This window comes from Aquarana catesbeiana, linkage group LG05 (genome assembly GCF_042186555.1).
Source record: "Aquarana catesbeiana isolate 2022-GZ linkage group LG05, ASM4218655v1, whole genome shotgun sequence".
Classification (NCBI taxonomy): Eukaryota; Metazoa; Chordata; class Amphibia; order Anura; family Ranidae; genus Aquarana; species Aquarana catesbeiana.
The window spans coordinates 112493562-112516826 of NC_133328.1; the positions used below are offsets into that span (position 1 = coordinate 112493562).

A 23265-nucleotide genomic window follows, 5' to 3' on the forward strand; every position below is an offset into this window, starting at 1 on the left:
ACTGTAGAAATATACAGGCAGGCCTGCAGGGGGTCACTTCCCGCAACAGAAGGGGTCAATGAAAGGAAGATGGGCAGAAAGGTCCACCTCCTCCATTCATAGAGTGCTTTTCAATGATGGAATGATTGGCTTCCCCATGACTGGGCTCTGTGGGGACAAAAGATGGAGGAAAGGGGTGGCTTGGGTGAGCACATTGCTGGATCCTAGGACAGGTGAGTGTCTGTTTATTACAAAGTCAGCACCTACAGTTTTTGTATCTGCTCATTTTTTAATAAACACAAAAATGACTGGAGCTTCTCAAACTTTATTGCTGTATAAGAAGCTAGATTAATGTGCAGGCCTCCTAAGCACCAGTAATGGTCTGATTACATTGCATTAGGAACCCAGATTTCAGGTGCCATTTGTCATAGTGTAATGACACATAGAAGTCATAGAACAATGGTGGAATAACACTTGTGCATTCCAGTACAGCATAAAAAGAAGTTCACTAATGAAATTTCATTAGAACAATCTGTTAACTCCTCTGGAATCTGCTGTTTGGAACACTAGCCGGTGTTCACACATTGTTACAATAACAGAGGTGTTATTTACGTTTTAATCACTTCAAAACTGGCCACTCCTGGGCCCTATTAACGCTGCAACATTTATCATTGAGCCAATAAAAAACATTATTGCCTGGCATAAAAATGTTACTGTAGGTCCTGCTCCACAAAACACTTTGCAGTTTTATTAACTATCACAGCCTTCGGTGCACACACTGAGTGCGAAAACATGTGCTCAATAAACATTGAAGTGTACACATAAAAAAAAAAAATAAATAAATATAAGGTCAGTAATGGTTTGGTCCTGAATGTTTCTTAAATGCCACATAGTACATGCTTCATTTTGCTTTTGGATGTTAAAATATTCTAGAAGGCACCAACACCTTATATAATTCAAAAAGTTTTTTGGATATTTTAAAATTTAGATAAAAAAAGATGTTCTTACAAGTGGACATCTAGACACACAGCTTAATATACAGATAAAATACGTATTGTTTTAACCTTCTTTTGTTTTTCTGATTTAAAGTGATTGTAAATTATCAACTTATAAAACAACCCATTCAGTTTAAAATAGAAACAAAAAGGCAAAACATTTTTGTATAGATATAAAAAAAAAAAATACTTTTTTTTCCATAAGTGATCATATTCCCTCTGTTCTCAGCTGCATAAGAGCTGGGAGAGGAGAAGAAGCAGCACACTGCAATTACCAGTGAATGGCTGTGCAGTGAGGGTGTGCCAGGACAAGTGTAATCATTGGAGGAGAGCACACTGAGTTCCCAGCATGTGCTCTCCTGCTTAGTGTGGTCAGTTTTTAATAAGAAAGCAAGGAGACTAGCAGGAACACCAGGGATTTCACATTAAGAAAGCAATACAAAGATAACAGGATACTTTCTCATACAAGCCCATGGTACAGCAGGCAGATATCAGAAACATGAAATGTTGGGATAACAAACGCTTTAAGCATCTTTCGCAAAAGGTACAACTAGGTTGGTATCCTCATCCTCAGATAAATAAGCTCATCAGTGCCTGTCACGTTCCACCTATTATACATTTTTCTGTTATTGCATTGTGCTATTGATGTTATTATATATGCTGCCACCTAGTGTTATGCCAAGTCACTACAATGTGTTATTAAGTGCATCTGGTACCTCCCCTTTTCTTTTATGCTGGTTTGTACAGACCTAGCTATAACCTCCCTGCTTTTCTCTTGTTTCTTAGGTTAGATTAAATTCATTGAGCCAAGGCTTAACTTTACTGGCATAGTTACATATCAAAAGACTGGAATCATTCACTGTATTGTATTTATTTGAAATAAAATGACATTGACATAAACATAAGTGCTTTATTAGGAAATTAAAGGGTTATGCTGTGTACACACAACCGGACTTTCGATGGACTGAATCACGTCGGACTTTTCGACGGACTTTTGACTGACTTTTCGACGGACTTCCGTCGAATCAGACTTGTCTACCCACAATCACACTAAAGTCGGACGGATTCGACCGTGATGACGTACTACCGGACTAGAATAAGGAAGTTCATAGCCAGTAGCCAATAGCTGCCCTAGCGTCGGTTTTTGTCCGTCGGACTAGCATACAGAGTAATGGATTTTTCAACCGGACTTGAGTCTGTCGGATTTAAAACATGTTCTAAATCTAAGGTCCGTCGCATTTTCGACAGAAAAGGTCCGCTGAAGGTCCAATGAAGCCCACACATGGTCGAATTGTCCGACGGATTCGTTCCGTCAGACAAGTTTGTTCAAAAAGTCTGGCCATGTGTACACGGCATTAGTTCACCTTTTGAGAAAAAATGTAAAGTTTAACTAACACCATACCCCCCCCAGACCCCACTATACTTACAGCTCTGTGGCTGCTGAGCCATCAGTGCCCATGCAGCTGGTCCAGCAGTCTGAGGATTTAAAATCCCCACTTGTCTCCCTCTTTTCTGTGCAGTGCTTCCAGGACAGATCGAAGCAATGCTCTATGCTGGAGCTGGCCTATCAGAATCACTCTGATCCATCCTGGAAATGCTGCACAGAGAAGGAGGAGATGAACGGGGATTTCACATCGCCATCACCCACAGAGGTAAGTACAGCAGGGAGCAGGGGAGTGGGGAGGGTGTACAGTGTTAGTTCACCCTTTCACCTTTCATGTTAGGTGATCTAACACTTTAAGCTGCCTGTGGACTGTGCCAAGTCAGCAAGTGACCATGAGTCTGAGAGGGGCTAGGAGGTACAATATGTAATTGCATATACTGCCATTTAAAACATGCTTTTCCATTCACTATCCAATTACAGGCATGGGGTAGGGACTCTGCTCTGCATGATGGTGCTGTTTTTGTGTGGCAGAACTATGTAAATCTCAGGGCTGTATAGACAGAAATATATTTCTTTTGGTAGATAAAACAGCTTTCATATTTTAATGATAATGTGTTTTTAAAAGTGTGCCTGGAAACAGGCACTTGAGAGAAATATCAGTAATGGTACTGGGAAAGAGGAAAACCCTTTTCAGTAATAGTACTGGCACCATTATGAAATTAAACAGAATTTCCGTATCACACAATGGACATACAGTACAATAATAGCACCTTCCACCTGACTGGAAATCATTACACCATGGGGCTGTTGTCTCAAAGTGATTGTTATTTAAAAAAAAAAATACTTTTACAAACATGTCTATACTTACCTGCTCTGTGCTATAGAATGGCACAGAGCCGCCATGAACCCTCTCTTTTTGGGTCCCCCACCGGAGCTCCTGGCACCTCCCCTCTGTCCATTGATAACACGGGAAGCAGGTTCCCATGGGGGCACTCATGCGTGCTCACACCCGAGCCCCGCTGCTCTGTCCATTGACACAGACAGCAGGACTCGGCCCTGCCCCCCGTTCCCTCGCCATTGGCTTTGATTGACATCACTGAGAGCCAATGGCTCCTGGTGCACCAGCAAAGCCAGCGAGACCCAGAAGTGAGGGGAGAGAAGAGCATGGATGTGCACAGCACCTGATTCAGGGCTGAATTAAGTCTTAGGTAAGTAAAAGGGAGGGCGAGGGGGGAATGCTGACACCTAAACATTTTTTTACCTTAATGCAAGGAATGCATTAAGGTAAAAAATGTATAGGCTTTATAACCACTTTAAGTATAATTACATACAATTACAAACCTGTAGCCACCAGTTTTTTTCAGTGTACCATTGGTGAGTCAAAGCATACCACACAGTGTTAAACATATATTGCTTCACACACACTATTTGGATTCTAAAAGCCAAGTTTGATTTATATTGTGCTTTAATGTGTTATGTGTTGTCCATTAATATGAAAATGGAACAAGAACTAAATAAGCAAGATCAATACTTGGAAAAGCTGAAGCAATTACATGAGCATGGCTGTGTCATTTAACAAGAAGTGATGAACAGCTAAGTGAATAAAAACAGCTGCAAACCTTATATTTGGATTAAATCATTTTGTTTGCTTGCTTTTGTACTGAATAAAAGCGCAATAATAAAAAAAAATTGGAATTTTTTACATCAGAGTAGCACAGAATCACTAAGATGAAAGATTGGAATAAAAACATTATTTCATATTTTATACTAATATGAATCTCTGGATGGAGAGGTAATGTGGGCATTAATAAGAGTTTTATCACTCTTGCTCCCTCTCCCCTGCTAGATTCTTATGTGATTAGCAGTGTCTAATGCTAGCCATACACTATATTCAGATTGGGGTTGCCACCTTTTCTTCAAGTCAAACCCAAACACTTTAGAGGCTCACAGCTATTTTTTTTTTTGTAATATACATTATAGGACTGTAAAAAACCTGGGTCACCTTTGGGTGCCCCAAGGAGAGAAGTAATGCGACTTTCTTAGCACGCCGAGGTGAACAGTAGGTGTTGCCAAATTGTGTAAACAGTGGGAGACGCTTAAAGTGGATATAAACCCAATTCAGGAAATTGGATCTGGGCACATATATCTGTTGTGTTTATCTATCTCTCTCCAAAGCTCTAAGCCCTGTGATTTTTCTGCTGCTCCGTTCTGCTGTTATCAGCATGATAACTTCTGACAAGTTCTCCGACACAGGAGTCAAAGTCAGCTGAAAATTTGTGTCAGGGTGGTTGCTATAAATAGACTAGCAAAGAGCTTGTCTATTAAAAGCACAGTTCTGCAAGTATCTTCGTTCTTCTGCCTATGTAGAGGGGGAGTGTGTGCCTTTCCTCCAATCAGCTGTCACACAGTGTATGCCAAGACTCCCCTCTCACAGCTGAAAGAACAAATTCTAACACGATGTTCACTTTCTAAAGAATATAGCAAGCTGAAGACAGCAGATACACATGTATAACTTATGTAGGGAGATTTGTTTCATCCCTGTGTATCATCTGAGACTGTTCACTTCACTGGGTAAGGACATGGTTAAATACTTTTCATCCACTTTTAAGGACATGGTTAAATAAATCAAAAGCATTCTTGTACTCATACATTTTGCGTAGATTAATAAACATCACTGTAAAAACATGAACTTAGCCTACCTTAAAAATGTTGGTAGGGCAGAGGACGGTGTGTGGACAGTGTCAGTAAGGCAGTGCATTGTGTCAGTAGGGCAGAAGATGGTGTCAGTAGGGCAGTGGACAGTATCAGTAGAGCTGTGGCCAGTATCAGTAGAGCAGTGGCCAGTATCAGTAGAGCGGTGGCCAGTATCAGTAGAGCAGTGGACAGTATCAGTAGAGCGGTGGCCAGTATCAGTAGAGCAGTGGCCAGTATCAGTAGAGCAGTGGCCAGTGTCAGTAGAGCAGTGGCCAGTATCAGTAGAGCAGTGGCCAGTATCAGTAGAGCGGTGGACAGTATCAGTAGAGCGGTGGCCAGTATCAGTAGACCGGTGGCCAGTGTCAGTAGAGCAGTGGCCAGTATCAGTAGAGCGGTGGACAGTATCAGTAGAGCGGTGGACAGTATCAGTAGAGCGGTGGCCAGTATCAGTAGAGCGGTGGCCAGTATCAGTAGAGCGGTGGCCAGTGTCAGTAGAGCAGTGGCCAGTATCAGTAGAGCGGTGGCCAGTGTCAGTAGAGCGGTGGCCAGTATCAGTAGAGCAGTGGCCAGTATCAGGAGAGCGGTGGCCAGTATCAGTAGAGCGGTGGCCAGTATCAGTAGAGCGGTGGCCAGTGTCAGTAGAGCAGTGGCCAGTATCAGTAGAGCGGTGGCCAGTGTCAGTAGAGCGGTGGCCAGTATCAGTAGAGCGGTGGCCAGTATCAGTAGAGCGGTGGCCAGTATCAGTAGAGCGGTGGCCAGTGTCAGTAGAGCAGTGGCCAGTATCAGTAGAGCGGTGGCCAGTGTCAGTAGAGCGGTGGCCAGTATCAGTAGAGCAGTGGCCAGTGTCATTAGAGCAGTGGCCAGTATCAGTAGGAGAGTGGACAGTGTCAGTAGAGCAGTGGACGGTGTCAGTAGAGTAGAGAAAGGTGGACTGTATATGGGCATAGTAGTAGGACTCTAGTCAGCCTTGTTTTGTAGCTGGCCCCTTAGTGGAGTGTGTGTGACTCAGTCATAGTTGACCCTGCTTTCAAGGTGGTGCTGAAGGGGCCAACTATGGCTTGAATTTTGACTAATTCCTATTGAACTTTGAGCTACACACAGGCAGCTTTATTCTCTCACTGCCTAATCTCCTTGCATTGACACAATAACATTTATAGAAAATACTGGCCAGAAAATTAACACTTGGCTTCAAAGAAATGTATAATGGTTTTGTATAGTGATTTTGTAGTGGTTTAGGCCTTAAGGCAGACAGCTGTTGCTGTTCTATCTCTTTAACTACCCCATAATGCTATGGAAAGCCTTTGTCGTGAAGTAAATGTTTCTTTGTAAAATAAAGATGGAATACATAGTGAAAAAAACATATATAAAGCAACAGTTCAAAATCACACATTTTAAGCATTCTTGGAAAAAAAAAGACAACCAAGGTCTGAATATTTAATCACTGGCAGTTGTCCAGATGAACACTCTGCTTTGATGTTAATGGTTCTTTGGACTACTTTACCAGCTGGCTGAGCAAACTGGAGCACATAAGCCGTTTTTCCCACCTCATTTAGGATCCTAATAAGTATGTCTTCTACTCATTTATCAGATCACAGGGTGGTGTGAAAAGCAGGGGACTAGAAATCACCCACGGGGCGTCAGGAGCCCACTGCACATTCTGCCAGTAGTGAAAGGTTATGTGGTCTTTTGAACCACTTTCCACCAATACACTTACATGCTTGAATATTAGATTCAAATTACCAGGTGAGCAGATTTTGCATTATATGGTTAACTTCTTAGAAAAGAAAAAATACAGGAACAAAAATGAATTTATTCATTACTAAATCTAGGAAGCTTAGAAAATATATAGCAGATGTGAGACATAACCAAGGGAAGTGAAAATATAACCAATCACCCTCAATCAATTCTGAGATCTCAGTGATTCAAAATATACTGTATACCCCACAAAAATATAAATCCTCATTGTACAACGCAAATACATAGTAAGATGACATCTTTCCTAACTCCAGATTCTAAATCTTGGTGTGGTCTAACATGTCATATTCTTATTTAAACATATACTACGTCATTCAAGTGTTACATTTCAGGTATTAGATGTACTTAAAAAGCATAAAGTGCTGAATGAAATGAATGTTTAAAAAATCATACATGGCTCTCACTTTAGAAGTGGTGGTAAATTATGCAGTGAAAATGTAAAAGTTTTATTTCACCTTATTAAAACAATTAAACACTGCTGCATTTATGCACTATGCATTTATATATGCATAACCTATTCTTATTTGCTTTTTAGTAAAAAGAAACCTATATTGATAGGAAAATATAAACTGCCACTGCTAAATCAATCACCGGGTCAGAGGTCACCTGAAGTTGGACATTTTCTGACCTGCAAATTACCTGACCTTGCCCAGCAGTGGTGGATTAATTCTACCGCAGGCCTAGGGCTGTTCTCAGTGAGTGCATCTTGTAGAAGGGTCAACATCCTCAGCTATTTGTATTTTGCTTGTAATATGTGTTTGTGAGAAAATGTTCCTGCAGGGTTTAGAAAGCAGCATTCAAATGTTATATTTGATCTTATGCAGTGGTATATACTACTGTATGAAGAAAAGAATGTCTGTATTTGGACTGTAGTGACTGTGCTCACCTGGAGCGGCATCTTCCTTGTTTGAATATGCTACTGTATGCAATTTAACATATGGTGGTGGCAATAATATCAGAAGAAGGCTTTCGGGTTCACTGAGTGTACATAGGTAATGTGAATGATTATTTTATAATCCTAATAAGACATTACCAACATAAAAAATTACAGGTAAAAAAAAAACAGAAAATGTAAGTACTTCCAATGCATACTTTCAGTGGTCTCCTTTCCATTCATGATTTTTTAATTACTTGCAATGTTCTTTTGGACTTGCTACAAAATATGGCTATGTCTTCCCTCCCTCCTTGAATATTACAGCCCTCTCCTCTTCTGATAGTCTAAAATGTTCTGTGTTGGCCCAGCTCCTCTACGCTTACTTTCAAATCCCTACATAACCTTTTAGGCAGCTGTTGTGAGAGGAATCAAAGGGCCATCACAACCAAGATAGCAGAGCCAAGCACCAGTCTCAGGCACTGGATTTCTACACACGGGAGGCTTTTGCAGGTAAATAACATTTATACAATATGTTAAAAGACTGGGTAAACCTAGTCTAGTCTTCCTAGCTCCCCAACTGTCTAAGGTCTCCTGTGATCTATACAGGGTTACTCAGTGTCAAAGCTGGACCTGCTTTCACCCGGGGCAAAGACTTACCTTATATATCCCACAAATGAGAGTATTAATCCTCCTTCTAGAATGGTGGCTGGATGTAACAGGGTGTTGTAATTCCAATTTCAGTGTAATTCTCACTCTTGCACTAGATGTTTGCTCTTGTCTTATTTTATTTTAATGGAATTATTTTTTAGGGGAAGTTCCTGCCTTTAGTTCTAAACTTAGATGGGGGACCCAACATAGGATTAATGTGTCCTCTTCTGTGGGCTCCAGGGACCATCTTGGGGAGGTCTTTGTTACTAACACCCACAAGACTTACAGCCATTGGTGATAGATACATACAGATGAGTTGTGAGGAGGAAGCCTTTTTTCACTCTGGGAGAAGATAAGCCAGCAATCATGTACATTCTTTTGTAACATGCCCCCTCTTGGGGGGGAGCAACATTGTCCTGACTGGGGGTGGGGGCTAAGCGTACAGAGATCCCCTCAGTTTGGAGCAGGGGTCTCCAAACTTTCTTCACCCTTTATGGGGGCTGGACTGTGGCCAATTGGAGTAGAAATTGTACTAGCATCAGTGGGAGTAAACAATGTATCTTTGACATTAAGGGGGGAAATAGTGCACCATCGTTGGTGTCAGTGGCAGGAATGGTGCACCATCATTTGTGCCAATGGGAGAAATAGTGCCCTGTTGTTAATGCAAGAAACAGGAATTATGCCCCTTTGTTGGTTTTAGTGGAAGGCATAGTGTCTTCTCTTGCATCTGTGAGAGGAAAAGTGCCCCCAGGGCTGGATAAGAGCAAGTAAAGGACCGCTTCTGGTCCCCGGGCTGCAATTTGGAAACCACTGGTATAGAATACCTTTCTGAGGATAAAAACTGTGTGAGCACCAGATTCCTCTGCGGAAGCATAGTTTAAAGTTTGACAATTTTTTGTTTAACTGAGGATGTATATCTCAGTAAAGATTCATTCATAATGCAACTACATTCCAGCTGGGAAATTTTTTATTGGAATTGGGGACTTCTCTTGAAAGATCTAGCATGAGGAGAAGTAGTATTGGCACCTGAGTGATGGAGGACTCTGTAGCTGTGTAGACTAGTCTAACTCTGTCACACTGAAAGCTCCTCATGTCCCAGTAGGGTGAGAGCGTGGGTCACTATGTTGGTGTCCCCTATGATAGCCCTAAATGTCTGGAATATTTTGCAATATTTTGTCCCTGTTTTGTCCCTGTTTTGAGATGTGGAAATTTGTAGCTGGCCATTGGGTGGTCCTGGGTTTGGGGAATCAATATCAGATAGCCTTGAAGATGATAGATGATCCCAGTAATATCTGTTCTGTAGAAACTGAATTCTGTGAGGTGAATGGGCTCTGTTTGGGAAAGGAGTAGATGGTCTGCTGGATGGAAAATACCACTGCAGTATGGATTAATTGGGTTTCCATTCTCTTGAAATGCACCACAAACCTTAGGTTGCATCGTCTTGATGGCCCAGGTATTGCAGAGGTGTCTCCAGGTAGTGGAAAAGAGAGGCCTCTTGCATGTAAACTTTCTCTGAGACAGTATTAAAGCTAAGGCCCCATGCACACGAGACGCCGGTGCAAACTCTGCTGAAAGCATGTTTGTAAAAGCTGAAACCGTTTAGAAATGCCCGTTTTGCTGCGTTTGCATGCCGCGTTTAGCGACGTTTTACCGCGTTTGCGTCTAGAAGCGTTTAGTTCAGATAACATCAAGACTCTCCCCAAGCTCAAAAAACAGTATTATTTAACTCTTTCAGACATTTTGTGAGGCCAGAGTGAGTAGCAGCAGCTGAGAGAGCAGCACTGTACTTGTATTCAGCATGTCACTTGCCACGTCACATGCCACAAGTTGGGGCTTGTCATTTGCCACGTCACCTGCTACAAGTTGTGGATTGTCCACTTGCCATGTCACTTGCTGCCACAAGTTGTGGATTGTCCACTTGCCACATCACTTGCCACGTCACCTGCCACGTCATCTGCCACAAGTTGTGGATTGTCCACTTGTTATGTCACTTGCTACGTCACCTGCCATGTCACTTGCCACAAGTTGTGGATTGTCTTCTTGCCACGTCACTTTTTGCCACGTCACTTCCCACAAGTTGTGGATTGTCCACTTGCCACGTTACTTGCCACGTCACTTGCCATGTCACCTGCCACAAGTTGTGGATTGTCCACTTGCCATGTCACCTGCCACGTCACTTGCCACGTCACCTGCCACAAGTTGGATTGTCACTTGCCACGTCACCTGCCACAAGTTGTGTATTGTCCACTTGACACGTCACCTGCCACGTCACTTGCCACGTTACCTGCCACAAGATGTGGATTGTCCACTTGCCACGTCACCTGCCACAAGTTGTGGATTGTCCACTTGTCACATCACTTTCCACGTCACCTGCCACAAGTTGTGGATTGTCCACTTGTCACGTCACTTGCCATGTCACTTCCCACAAGTTGTGGATTGTCCACTTGCCACGTCACCTGCCACAAGTTGTGGATTGTCCACTTGCCACGTCACTTGCCATGTCACCTGCCACAAGTTGTGGATTGTCCACTTGCCACGTCACCTGCCACGTCACTTGCCACGTCACCTGCCACAAGTTGGATTGTCATTTGCCACGTCACCTGACACAAGTTGTGGATTGTCCACTTGCCACGTCACCTGCCACAAGTTGCTTGTTCAAATCTAACAACATATGGGTCAAATTCCAATTATACTTCGGATAACAGCAATGCTAGTGGTGTATTGGATTGGATCCAGGGCTCATTAGAGTATATAAACGGTCTATGAATCATTGCAAGCAATTACAATTGTTTAAAACATTTTTTAATGGTTTTTCACCATTTGCCATAATTTTTTAGATTTTTAATGTCACAAAAATAGGGCACCTTTAAAAACGCTTATAAACACAAACGCGGCTAAACGCGGTACCCGCGTTTAGCGTCTGAAACGTGGAAAACTTTTGCGTCTGAACCCTTTTTTTGCTTCTGGAAAAACAAGGTTAAACGCAACTGCCTAAAAACGCCAATAAACGCAACTGTGTACATGGACACATAGGATAACATTGGATGAGTTCAAGGGCAGTTGAAAAAAGTGTCCAACTGCCTCTGAACGTGAGTTTAACAGCATCTCGTGTGCATGAGGCCTAAGAAGAGCTAAGAAGAGATGACCCCAGAGTTAAAAGATTGGGTTGGTCTCCCTTACCTGTCTGATAAAGAAGATAGCCCTGAAGCAGGACCTTGTTTAACAACCTGCTGGAAGGTTGCCATGTAAATAATTCCCCTTTTATCCCAATAACCAAATGCAGATCTTGAACCCCTGATGTATAGTGCTAGACTGGTGATTACTACTCTCTAATTCAGAAATTTGAGCCCAAAGTCAAAAGCCAAGAAGCAAGCTATCACATAATGCTACATACAACCATTTCAGACTACTTTTAATATGGAAACCAGAGCATCTGTAAGGCAGGACTTGGGACCCACTAAGTAAATATAGCCTTCATGGTGCATTTAAAGAACCCAAAAAGCTCTCCAAACAAATCAGTGCACAGCACCACAGGGCTTGTTAGAACAGAAGGTATTCACATATATTTTTCCATCTTAAGAACCTATTGCTGCCATCTCACTCTATTATGCCAATACCAAATTCTTTGGGCATGGGGGTACTTTAGCCTTTCCCCTCTTGCCCTCTGCACCTCAGTATTGGTCAGCAAGATTGGCCATTATATTAATAGACTAATGTGCAGGGCAGGAGGTGATGGGAATAAAAGATAGCAAAGTATGTGCAAGCACCTCTGGGTATATGCAGATTTTGCTGACAGTTCACATATTTAGAGGTTGGTGCTGATCACCTTTAATGAGGGAACAGGAAGAATACAGATTAAGAAAACATATTCTGGACATTTTATTCAGTATACTGTTTTCATTAATGCCCTGCTCAGTTTTTTTTTTTTTTTTTTTTTTATCATAGACTTGCAAACCTGTAAAACAAAAACAAATGTCCATCTCATTTTGCCTAGGTGGGTAGCAAACAACTCAGTAAGTGAATGGAAAAAATATTCTAAGGGAAAACACAGCACTCAAGTCTATAGGTACATTTTCATTAGCTCTTATTCAGAGACTGTATGATGAATATTAGATTCTATCTTTTTAACATAATAAGGGTCCAAAAATTGCACCTCACTAACATACATATCTATATGTTAGGGATGCTTCAGTGTTGTTTGTGGTGTTAGCAGTACTGACCTCAGTAAACATTCATTGACCAGCAGCTCAACCCCAAGAGAAGGATGGTTAAGCAGTGTATGGACACAGACCAAGGGTGCAAAACTTCCCCAGCATTTATGTTAGGGAGAGAGAAGTTACATTTTCTATCAATACCCAGAATGCTCTTTATCTTATATATTGCCAAGGTATTTGCATGCCTAGGTATATTTAGTGTTTATTTTGCCCAGATTTTTGAAGAGAAGTACAATTTTCTATCAATACCCAGAATGCTCTTCAGTTTATTGCAAAGGCATTTGCATGCATACGTATATGAAGTGTTTAAATAGCCCAGGTTTTTGGAGTTCAATGCTGTTTTATTTTTTTTTTGTAGACAATCACATAGCTTCCAAATGTCCCTGATTTCGAGGGACTGTCCCTGATTTGGAGCAATGTCCCTCTGTCCCTCATTCCTCCTCATTTGTCCCTGATTTTGATCTGATCTATATAGATGTATATAAAATGCACTATTTATCTTTCAAAAAGTGTTTCCCAGTGCTAAATCTTTCATCCAATTTCTAAATTGCTGCATTTGTACATTTTAAAAGCCAATATAAAGGAATAGTAGTGGTAAGAAAAAGTCCTTGTGCATTTAATCAACCTTTTTTTGGTTGATTCTTCTTTAAGGGGTGTGTCAGGGGGGCGTGTCCTATGCCTACATATGTTTGAAAATAGGTGTCCCTCATTCCCATCTCAAATTGTTGGGAGGTTTGCAATCACAGTAACATAACAGTGTCACATAATATAAAATCACAGAAGAGGAGGAACAACACTGATCTATTCACACAGTTGCAGGCTATGAGCTGCTTAGTGCTCAAAAAACAGTGTACATTACTGTATACTATGATACATTGCTGTTATTAAGAGGCATTTAGGGTGCTGTGCTATTCAGTAAAGATTGCATCACTAAACTGTTAATAAGCTTCAGCAAGTGATAACCCAGCACATTCAAAGCCCAACGTTAGCCAAACCTTTTCTTGTCTAATTTTAAGATACATTAGAGAGGGAGCAGGTTCAAATGCTAAACCCACCATTTTCCTTCCTTCCCATCACGTTTAGTAATCTGCACCCTGAGGGGGAATGTCAGGTCCTTAGAGGTCGGGGAGATCGTTACATGTAAGTTAGTACGATGCAATTTTTGGACCCTTTGATATGGTAAAAAGATCACATCTAATATATATTTTACAGTCTATGATCTTCTCAGCCTTTTGGCTAAGATCAAGTGTAGTATCTGTTCTTATCAGTTTCCAGGGGAGGCGCTGTGGCACTCTCGTTGGGGAGGCCTAGCAATTCCAATGGTGTTATAGTGCCTGGAAGGGTGGTCTTCAGCAGGGACTATGCTGAGTTGCCCAACAGATAGACTGGGGACCGGCCAATGGTTGAGTCTGAGCCGTCTGGAAGGGTGCTCCTGGTGAGAATGGGTGCTGCATCTTGGTCTGGCCTTCTGGCCTAGATTGGGGTAGCTCTAGCTACGGACAGTTATTCGGGTAGAGAATGCCCCCCCCTGAGTGCTGGAGGGGGGATTGGTTAGTATCTACCCAAATGTGAAATTGGAAGGAGTGATGGGAATGACGGTGGAGCCTTAGGGGCAAGGACTCTCACCAAGCTCTCTGAACTCCATGCCTTTTCTGTCTGCTGTGGTCTGGGCTGGTCTTGAAAGCCTATGGAGTATGTGCCCCTGGAGTGGCAGTCCAGGGGTGCCAAATAATCACTGTGAGTGGCAGTCACTTTGATTTGAGTCACCACACCATAACACTCTCTCTCTTTTTTTTTTTTAGCACCTGCCTCTTGGGCTGGGCCTTTTGACTGGGACCAGAGGAATTTTTTATTCCTGGCCGGAGGGCCTGGTCATTGTGTTACACAATGGCCACTTCTTTCCCTCTACTCTCCACTATCCCTTCCCCCACTTTTTATTTATTTTGATTGGAACCTATGTTTGTCACGTCTTGTTTTTGTACACGTTCACTGTGTGATGAGTAAGGATGCAGGTCCTCGAGCCAGCCCTGAAAGTCTTGGGAAGGGGTGGACATGGCCTTTTGGCTTAGTTCGCCCTCTCTCATGGGGCCTCCCTTCGGGGGAGCCCCACCTAGTACTTGGGTGGGTCCTGTTTCGGCAGGCCCTCCAGAGAACGGGGTCTGTCTGGTTTCGGCCAGATAGACCATTGTAAAGTACCTTTGTCCCCGTCTGGAGCCTAACGCCCAGGGGGATAAGGGAATTGGCACGTCTGTGTACCCGTTGCACTTTTTTGTGAGCACTCTTTATGTATGTGCACATTTTTTTGGCACCGGGTGAAGTTTTTGGGTGTGTTTTGCACGCCATAGGCTTTCAAAAAAAAAAAAAAATTTAGGGTGCTGTGCTATTCAGCATAGATTGCATCACAACATCACTAAACTGTTAATAAGCTTCAGCAAGTAGATAATTTTAAGATACATTAGAGAGGGAGCAGGTTCAAATGCTAAACCTACCATTTTCCTTCCTTCCCATCATGTTTAGTAATCTGCACCCTGAGGGGGAATGTCAGGTCCTTAGAGGTCGGGGAGATCGTTACATGTAAGTTAGTACGATGCAATTTTTGGACCCTTTGATATGGTAAAAAGATTGCATCTAATATATATTTTACAGTCTATGATCTTCTCGGCCTTTTGGCTAAGATCAAGTGTAGTATCTGTTCTTATCAGTTTCCAGGGGAGGTGCTGTGGCACTCTCGTTGGGGAGGCCTAGCAATTCCAGTGGTGTTATAGTGCCTGGAAGGGCAGTCTTCAGCAGGGACTATGCTGAGTTGCCCAACAGATAGACTGGGAACCGGCCAATGGTTGAGTCTGAGCTATCTGGGAGGGTGTTCCTGGTGAGAATGGGTGCTGCATCTGGGTCTGGCCGGAGGGTCGGATCCCTGGCTTTCTGGCCTAGATTGGGGTAGCTCTAGCTACGGACAGTTATTCGGGAGAAAATGCCTACTCCTCCTTTGGGGGGGGGGGGGGTTAGTATCTACCCGAATGTAATTAGGAAGGATTCAGGGCATTGGCACGTCTGTGTACCCTTTGCAATATTTTGTGTTCACTCTTTATGTGTGTGCACATTTTTTTGGCACTGGGTGAAGTTTTTTGGGTGTGTTATGCATGCCATAGGCTTTCAATAAAAAAAAAAAAAAATATTTAGCACTAAGTAAAATTTACCTAGAGTTCAAGCTGTGTTGCACATGAGCTAAATCTTTACTCCGCACTATCTTTAAAAAGAAGCAGGGCAGAGGTAAATGTAAGGGTCAGTATTGCTGGGCTTTTTAGAACTTCTCTTCCCATAAAAGTTGGGAATGTAATAATAACTAGTCAACTGTACATACAATTAAATCTGAATGATGTCAAAAAGATACATTAGTCCATCGAAGGCTGTTGCAAATGACCCCAAAACTTAGTAGAGATGGGCATTTATAAACATAATGGAGCAATGGGACTTTCAAAGCACTTACCCTACATTCACACCTACAGTATGTGCTTTTTAGTACGTTTTGCAGTTTGCAGAAACGTACTACAGCCCATTTAACATGGTTTCCTATGGTACTAGTTCACATCTGTGCGTTTTGCGGCGTTGCGTTTTTTGGAAAGGGTGGGGTACTTCTTTCCCACTGCAGTTTGCGTTTTGCATGTAATAGACTTCAATGGAGATGCACCAGAAACACAAGTCATGCATTTTTGGTGCGATTTTTGATGTGTTTTGCGGTTCCTATTTTACCATTGCATATAGGTGGTAGCTAAGCAGGAGGCCAGGAAGCCGGCTGCCTTGCCCTTGGCAACCGATGAGTCTTCAGCTGTCAGCGGGGTTCCCCGATGAAAGCTGAATGTAAAAAAAAAACGGTATGGGGCTCCCCCCCAGGTCCATACCAGGCCCCTCAGGTCTAGTATGAATTCGGAGGGGACCCTCCCCCCCCCGCACGCCAACATTTAAAAAAAACGGCGTGGGCCCCCCCCAAAATCTATACCAGATCCTTATCTGAGCCCAGCAGGTCAGGAAAGGAAGGGGACGAGCGAGTGGTTCAAACCTGACCCCTTTCTAGTCAATCCAAGACTAAGAAGAGAAAAAGGTTTGGTTAAAATTGGGCTATGGATGTGCTGGTTGTCACTAAACTTGCTGAAGCTTAACAATTCATATAGTGAACACTAACAATGCCAAACTGAAGCTACTCTAACCTGGCTGAAGGTTTTTTTTTTAAACTCCTTTGTGAAACATCTGTTACACATGATAGGCTTCAGACTAGTAATTACAAGCTGATCCCTGTGTTGGCCTAGGAGCCATTCACACTAGTGCATTATGGTAATGTATGGCAATACACAATTCAAGCCTCATAGTGTGATGCAGGGCCATTTATTTACTCTGAATAGCACCCTAATGAATCTTGAGGACTATCATGTGTTGCTGTACAGAGCAAATGTGCACTGCCAGAAATGGAACATGCACCTTTTTGTGCATTAGGCAGCTCATAACGTGCTTTAACGTTTGCAATTGTGTGAATGGGCCTTGCATATCTCTATAACTTCGTATGCCTAGGCATCAGTGTTGCCAACCTATCAGATTGATGTTTACTGACACAATACACAGAATTTACTGGCACAGCCACGGTTTTAATGACATTTCTAAAAGTTACAAAATTATAGTTTTAAGTACAAATTTCAGTGTTTAAGCTCCAAACAAGTACAATATGCAATTAGCAATGTTATTTAAGGTAAATATTAACCTATTAGTGCCCACGCCTCCTGGTCCTTTAAGAGGTTTATGATGCAGGAAGGTGGGGCGGGGCTTAAGAACACATGACTGCCGTGATTGGCTGTCACATCGTTCACGTGATCCGATCTGTGCGTACTCTCGGCACATGTGTATGGGCAGAAATTCACACAAATATGTGTCCCCCCATGCGTGCTAAGGACCAGACGCCAAGAGGCCGCATATTTGCGTATGGCCGGCGCCAAGGGGTTAAGTCGAAAAAGACATATTTCTTATTTTATTTTTTATTCTTATTTTATATAATAAGTAAGCAGCCCAGGGACAGGACTCAGGAGGGCAAGAAATTAGAATGGGTAGGCGCACACACATGAGATTGACTATCACAGTGACCATGACAGCAGTGTGCAGCAGCCCTGGTCACCGACACAACACGTCCCCTCCTGGGGCACAGTGACAGTCTCTCTCCACCTCAGGTGGTCCCTTCAGTCCACTGCAGTCCAAACAGCACTAACAGTCTGGCTCCCAGCTTGCCATGCTCACAGGAGGCTCTGGCCACTCCGCTCGGCTCCCTTGCACCATGACATCACACGACACGCTCAGGCACCACCGCCACCAGACTTGTCCCCCGCTGGCGCAGTAGAGCAGTCACTCGGTTAGTCTCGGCCGGCTCCGGACCGGAACTGCGCATGCACAGTTCCGAGCCTGAGCGTCACAGCCATATTTTTAACTGCCAACCTTTTCCCGTCACTGGGACTTACTGGCAGGGGAAAAGTGCTCGTGTTTTGCTGGCTGTCAGTAAAACTACTGACAGTTGGCAGCACTGCTAGGCATGCAAATACCTTTGCAAAAAAATGATAGAGCATTCTAGGTATTGACCGAAAATGTTCTTCTCTGTCTAACTTAAATGCTGGGTAGGTTTTGTACCCACCTTCTGTGACCATGCTCTAATTAACCATCCTTTTCTTGGGGTTGAGCTGCTGGCTAATGAATGTTTATTGAGGTCAGTACTGCTAACGCCACAAACAACACCAAAGCATCCCTAGTATGTATATATTAGTGAGGTGCAATTTTTGGACCCTTTGATATGGTAAAAGATAGCATCTAATATGCAAGCACTGAAAAAAAAATTACATAAAGCAAAATGTTTTCATGGGTTGATCTTGTGCTATACTTGAGTTAAAGCTTTCTGCAGCCCATTTAAAAATAAGCAGAATAGAGGTTAGTGTTGAGGGGCTTTTGTTTTCTTAGAGCTGCTTTTCTCCCCAAGCATCATTATGTGAATGTAATATTCAACTGCATCTACAATGAATTCTGAATAATCTTAAAAGTATCTCAAATGAAGCCAAATGCACACTACGTTAAAAGCTGTTGCCACTGACTCCAAAACTTAGTAGATATGGGCATTTATAAACACAATAGAGCATGATTCTTACAAAGTACTTGCAAAGCATTCAGGGAATTTCAATCCACTATAATAAAGCACCTAAAACATGCTTCAGCTCTAGTTTGGGAATGGTTAACACCAATTTTACTGACAATGCTGTCTGCCACTTCAAACAAGCTGTTATCAGGTTGAGAAGGCTCTAACTAAGCTCCAACACTGAATAAAGCTTACAGAATCCTACTAGGACTACGTTTAAGGCCCCATTCACACTTGCAAATGGGACTGTTTGTGATTACCCACAGGAGACTCAGCTGGAATCCTTGTGAAAAGATGCAGACGGGAAGCCCCATGCGAAGCAAAGGGGGAGCCTGACTGTTGAGTGCACTGCTGAAATGACTGAGAAATCTTCTTTTTAAAGCCACGTGCACACGGGGCGTCTAGCCCCGTGTGCCCCATCCTGGCATTTTTATTTACCTGTGAGGCAATGCATTGCAGCGTACAGCCCAGCTGCCTGCAGGATCAGAATGCAGGTTTTCTGAGTTCTGGGCATACAACCTGGAGCACTAGAAGGGTTGGACACTAAACCTATGCCTACAGGGTGCATCAAAGCACTTGCATTGGACACACAGGGGGCTTGATACCCAAAGCGCATGTAGCCAAAGCCTGTTGAGAAGATACTTCCAGGAATGTTAATCTCTAGCCCCTGTGCTCCATAGTTCCTTACACTGACCCTCACCAAACTAAGCTACAGGGTGACTGCCCTTTAGTTGTTGACTTCTCAGTGGCCTTCAGAGTAACATTTCTGTTTGCTGGTGAGGTCAGCAGGAGAGGAAAAAACATATTCTTTTCTCTTGTATGGACAGCTTTTTGCCCTTTTCCTGGCAGGGCTGCTTAAAAAACTTCAAGAAAGCTGCTTTGTAGAGAAATCTTTTGGAATACCCGAGAAATATGAGGCTATCAGGTAGTTAAAACCTGCAAATTGTCACTTTTCAGGTGAAATTACCCTTTAATGAAATATAAAGCATTCAATGACTTAAAACTACTGACTGTCATTTGGAAATATGCAAATAGTAGCAATAGATACAACCGTACAAACTATTGTTATGTAGTGGTTGTCTTGAAAAAATCAATCAGGTTAAGAAACTGTAAGGCTTCCAATGTTAGGGCTCATTTTAAATCATTTAAATCTCACAGTAAATCATTTTTCAGATAGACGGGCAGTATATCACCTCCTCACTGACTGCTTGTAAGCAGGTGTTTACAGGTGTTGTTTCTAAGTTAGCTAGTTTAGCATGCTGCCCAGAGGGAAAGGGGTTAATCCAATCTCAGCATTTTTCTGGGCTCTGCTCTCCCCCTTCTGCTGTCAATACACATGATGAAGGCTTTGCTTAGGGGGCTCTCTTGTTGTGGCCTGGATGGAAAATAAGACCAGAGACAGGGAGAAGATGTGCCCTCAGGTTAGGACTCTGCCGAATCACAGACTTAAAGTGTCGCTAAACCCACAACAGTAAAATCTGTCTGCATGTGCAGAATTGCATGCTTGTTATACTCACTGTGGAACTTAAGGGGTTAATCCTCTGGATTGTGTAAAAAGGCTCTTTGATCCTGTATGGACAGATCCTCCCCCTCCTGCAGGGTCTCTCTTGGCAAGGCCAGATAAAATACAGTGAGGGTAGTACTGCTGCACATGCTCAGTTTGGTCTCTATTGCTGGAGAGAATATTTCCTGTTTGAGCTGAGCTTTTCAGGTCACATGATATTGAGATCACACATGTGGGTGTGTATACAGATCCTAAATGACAGCCCAGTCCCTCCCTCCTCCTCCATGAGCAGTAACTAAAAAAGAACACAGTGGGTGGGATGTCACATGGATGATCCGCCTCCCATAACAGCATGAGGACACAGGCAATAGTGGAAATCTCCTCCTACCTCAACACTCAGCACTCGAGCAAACCCTTCAGTTTATCACATGATTGTGGTATACAGATCAGCCAAAAAGGTATATAGTGGTAGTATTTTAATGTAAAAAGATTTATAAGCTGTGGACACTGGGGGGATGAACTATTTTTATATTACTGGGTTTAGTAACACTTTAAGAACTCTTACCTTGGGTTAGGTACATACTGGACAGCCTGCTGTTATATAGGAAGAAATGTTATTGAATGCACAATATACAATTGGACTGTATCTGCCAGTATGTTTGAGAAAAGCTATTTTAACTGTTTCATGCCTGGTCTAAAGTTATTTAAAATGGTGCATGGAGGTACATAGCATATAGAAAGAATAGGGTCTGTAAAGCATATATGGGGGTGAAAAGAAGAAGAAACGGAAGGCCATCACAAAGGGTTAACTCTGTAGAGGAGTTGGCAGAAAGAGCGTAGTTGTTACTGGTAACCCTGAATTGATGGGAATGTAATAGCAGCCAGAAAGACAGGAGTGGTACCAGGCATGGGTGACAGGTCCTCCGGTAGCGAAGGGGTCAGTGCTCTGTTTCCCTCTCTAGTGGTCAGTTCCCCAAAAGCAATCAGGACCGAACCCACAGTACAGAGACCCCATAAACCTAGCTGTATGGTACAGGAGAGCTGAAGAAGGTAATCTAGTGTATCCATGAGATCCACGCTTAGTATACAGTGGGATCATATGCTGTCACTGGGAGTGAGGGGGCAGAGGAAAGCTGGACTAGAGCGGGACACAAGCTTAGCTTAAATGCAACATTCACACGATAAGGTGTGTAATGAACATAGATGGAGTGTTTTACAGTAGGACTCTGCATGTGGTTACACAGCTGAGCAAGGTGTATGGCTCACTTCTAATCTTAACGCTGATATTCACATAACCACTGCTCCGCTTTTTTCAAGCATTAGTGAGCTTGTACAGAAAAGAGGTACCCCCACTCACATGTTTACTCTAAAAGCCAACACCACCATGACATTCATTTGAACTGCCTACAACCAGTACTACCCATACAACACAACTTCAAAAACCATTTTGCTTCTCAACTGCAGCATTTGTGGCATCTGTGTACTCTCTATGGCTGCCTTTTGCCTTTGCCGCTTAGGGGGAGTGGTTTGTTGGTTGGGGGGTGTGGTAAAAACACATCTCTAGCCCATGTTTTTACAGCTCCCTAACTAGGTGTAAACTAAGCCTTAGTGAGAAAGTACAGCAACTCCATCTTCAAACTGCAATCAACACTCCCAAACTACCATGTTGTTAAAGGAGAGGTTTAGCCATCATTTTATGATTTTTGGGGGGAGATATGCAAATAATCGGCACTGTTACTACAGTGATTTCCAGCTTCCATGGGGATTCCACAGGTATGATACATATATACATTGTAACTTTGTAAAAATTGCCATACTTAAACTTCAGCTTTAACTATACATGGTTGCATTGGGACTCAGTTCTGACAAAAGAGCTGAGAATTGCCCAATCTTGTAACAACTTCTGAGTTCCAACCCTAACTAGAGCCAGGATCTTGCAGAAAGCATATTTTTTGAATGCCTAACCATATATTATCTCAGCTTGATGAATTAGAAGCTTCAGCGGAATTTTTATTGCCTATTTATAAACCAACAGATTCATTTAAATAATATGCCAATTTAATGATTTGCTTGTACAATTCTCTGCGTGTGGTCAGTGATCGATATCCATACAACCATAAGACATAACAATGCTGAATAATAAACCTGTACTCACTTATGTCTTCTTCAAGAAACGTATGTACCAGCACTTTCCCTGCAAACACATAACATCATAGTCATTTTAATGCAGGCTCTGTGCATCACAGAACAGTGTATGATATGAAGCAGACCATTAATAGTCTTAATGGACAAGTAAAAGTATAAAAGAAACTTTACTTGAAAGAAATGCTAACAACATCCTCAAAGGTTTATGTAAAAGTTTCCACTCGTGCTTTGGAAATTAAACATCTGACATCTATGAGAGTTCACTGTTACCCTAAGGTTAAAGTAGACTTAAAGATCAATTTCACAAGAAATTATATTTCTGTCTTTGCTATAAATTGGTGGACCGGTCAGCCTATTTGCTTTATAGGGCTCATGGACATGAACAAGAAAAATGCATTGTTTTTATCTTTTCTGCATGTTTTTTTTTTCAGATGTGTATACTGATATATAGCTTTCTAAGGGAGCATGCGCACAGCTGCATAAAGATCAGTACAAGACAGTATTTTACACAGCATGCATGTAAATGCTTCTGATATTTACATGCGTACAATGAAAATGCTCTATTGGCACCGCCTGTGCCTAGCAACTGAAGAATGCTAGGCAGCATAATCTGCCTGCATCCTAGCAACAAAAAGACAATAGGTAGCATAAGTCACCTGCATCCTAGCAACAAAAGGACATTAGGTGATAAAAGTTGCCCATGTCCTAGCATCAAAAAGCCATTTATTCTGTACATATGTAAACTTTGCTCAAATGCTACATGTATACAGCAGTAAAATAAGGCACCCTTGTTGTAGCTGTAGGCACTGTGAAACAATTCATCCACAAAGTTCATTGCAGAGATGCAGTTGTGAGACCTTTTCAGTGATTTTAGTGGCTTGACAGAATTCCATACTTCTAATGTAAACACAGTACA

General features: G+C 42.5%; 1 protein-coding gene, 2 non-coding genes and 2 pseudogenes across 9 annotated transcripts in view; 3 read left to right on the forward strand and 2 right to left on the reverse strand.

Moving 5' to 3' along the window:
• The window catches only part of HDAC9 (histone deacetylase 9), an 872451-nt gene that overhangs the window by 701950 nt on the left and 147236 nt on the right, over positions 1-23265 (reverse strand). For 5 of the 7 annotated variants that reach the window (XM_073630071.1, XM_073630069.1, XM_073630068.1 and 2 more), the window contains exon 3: positions 22360-22398. The exons of the other annotated variants lie outside the window; for them this stretch is intronic. In XM_073630071.1, coding sequence (XP_073486172.1) covers positions 22360-22398 — 39 coding nt within the window. The remainder of the gene's footprint in view (positions 1-22359; positions 22399-23265) is intronic. 7 annotated transcript variants of the gene reach the window in all.
• On the reverse strand, positions 12466-12598 carry LOC141146559 (U4atac minor spliceosomal RNA). The gene has a single exon (XR_012244952.1). It is a non-coding gene; the product is annotated as a U4atac minor spliceosomal RNA (small nuclear RNA).
• LOC141146441 (U2 spliceosomal RNA) lies at positions 13760-13962 on the forward strand (annotated as a pseudogene).
• On the forward strand, positions 15194-15396 carry LOC141146424 (U2 spliceosomal RNA; annotated as a pseudogene).
• LOC141146558 (U4atac minor spliceosomal RNA) lies at positions 18232-18358 on the forward strand. The gene has a single exon (XR_012244951.1). It is a non-coding gene; the product is annotated as a U4atac minor spliceosomal RNA (small nuclear RNA).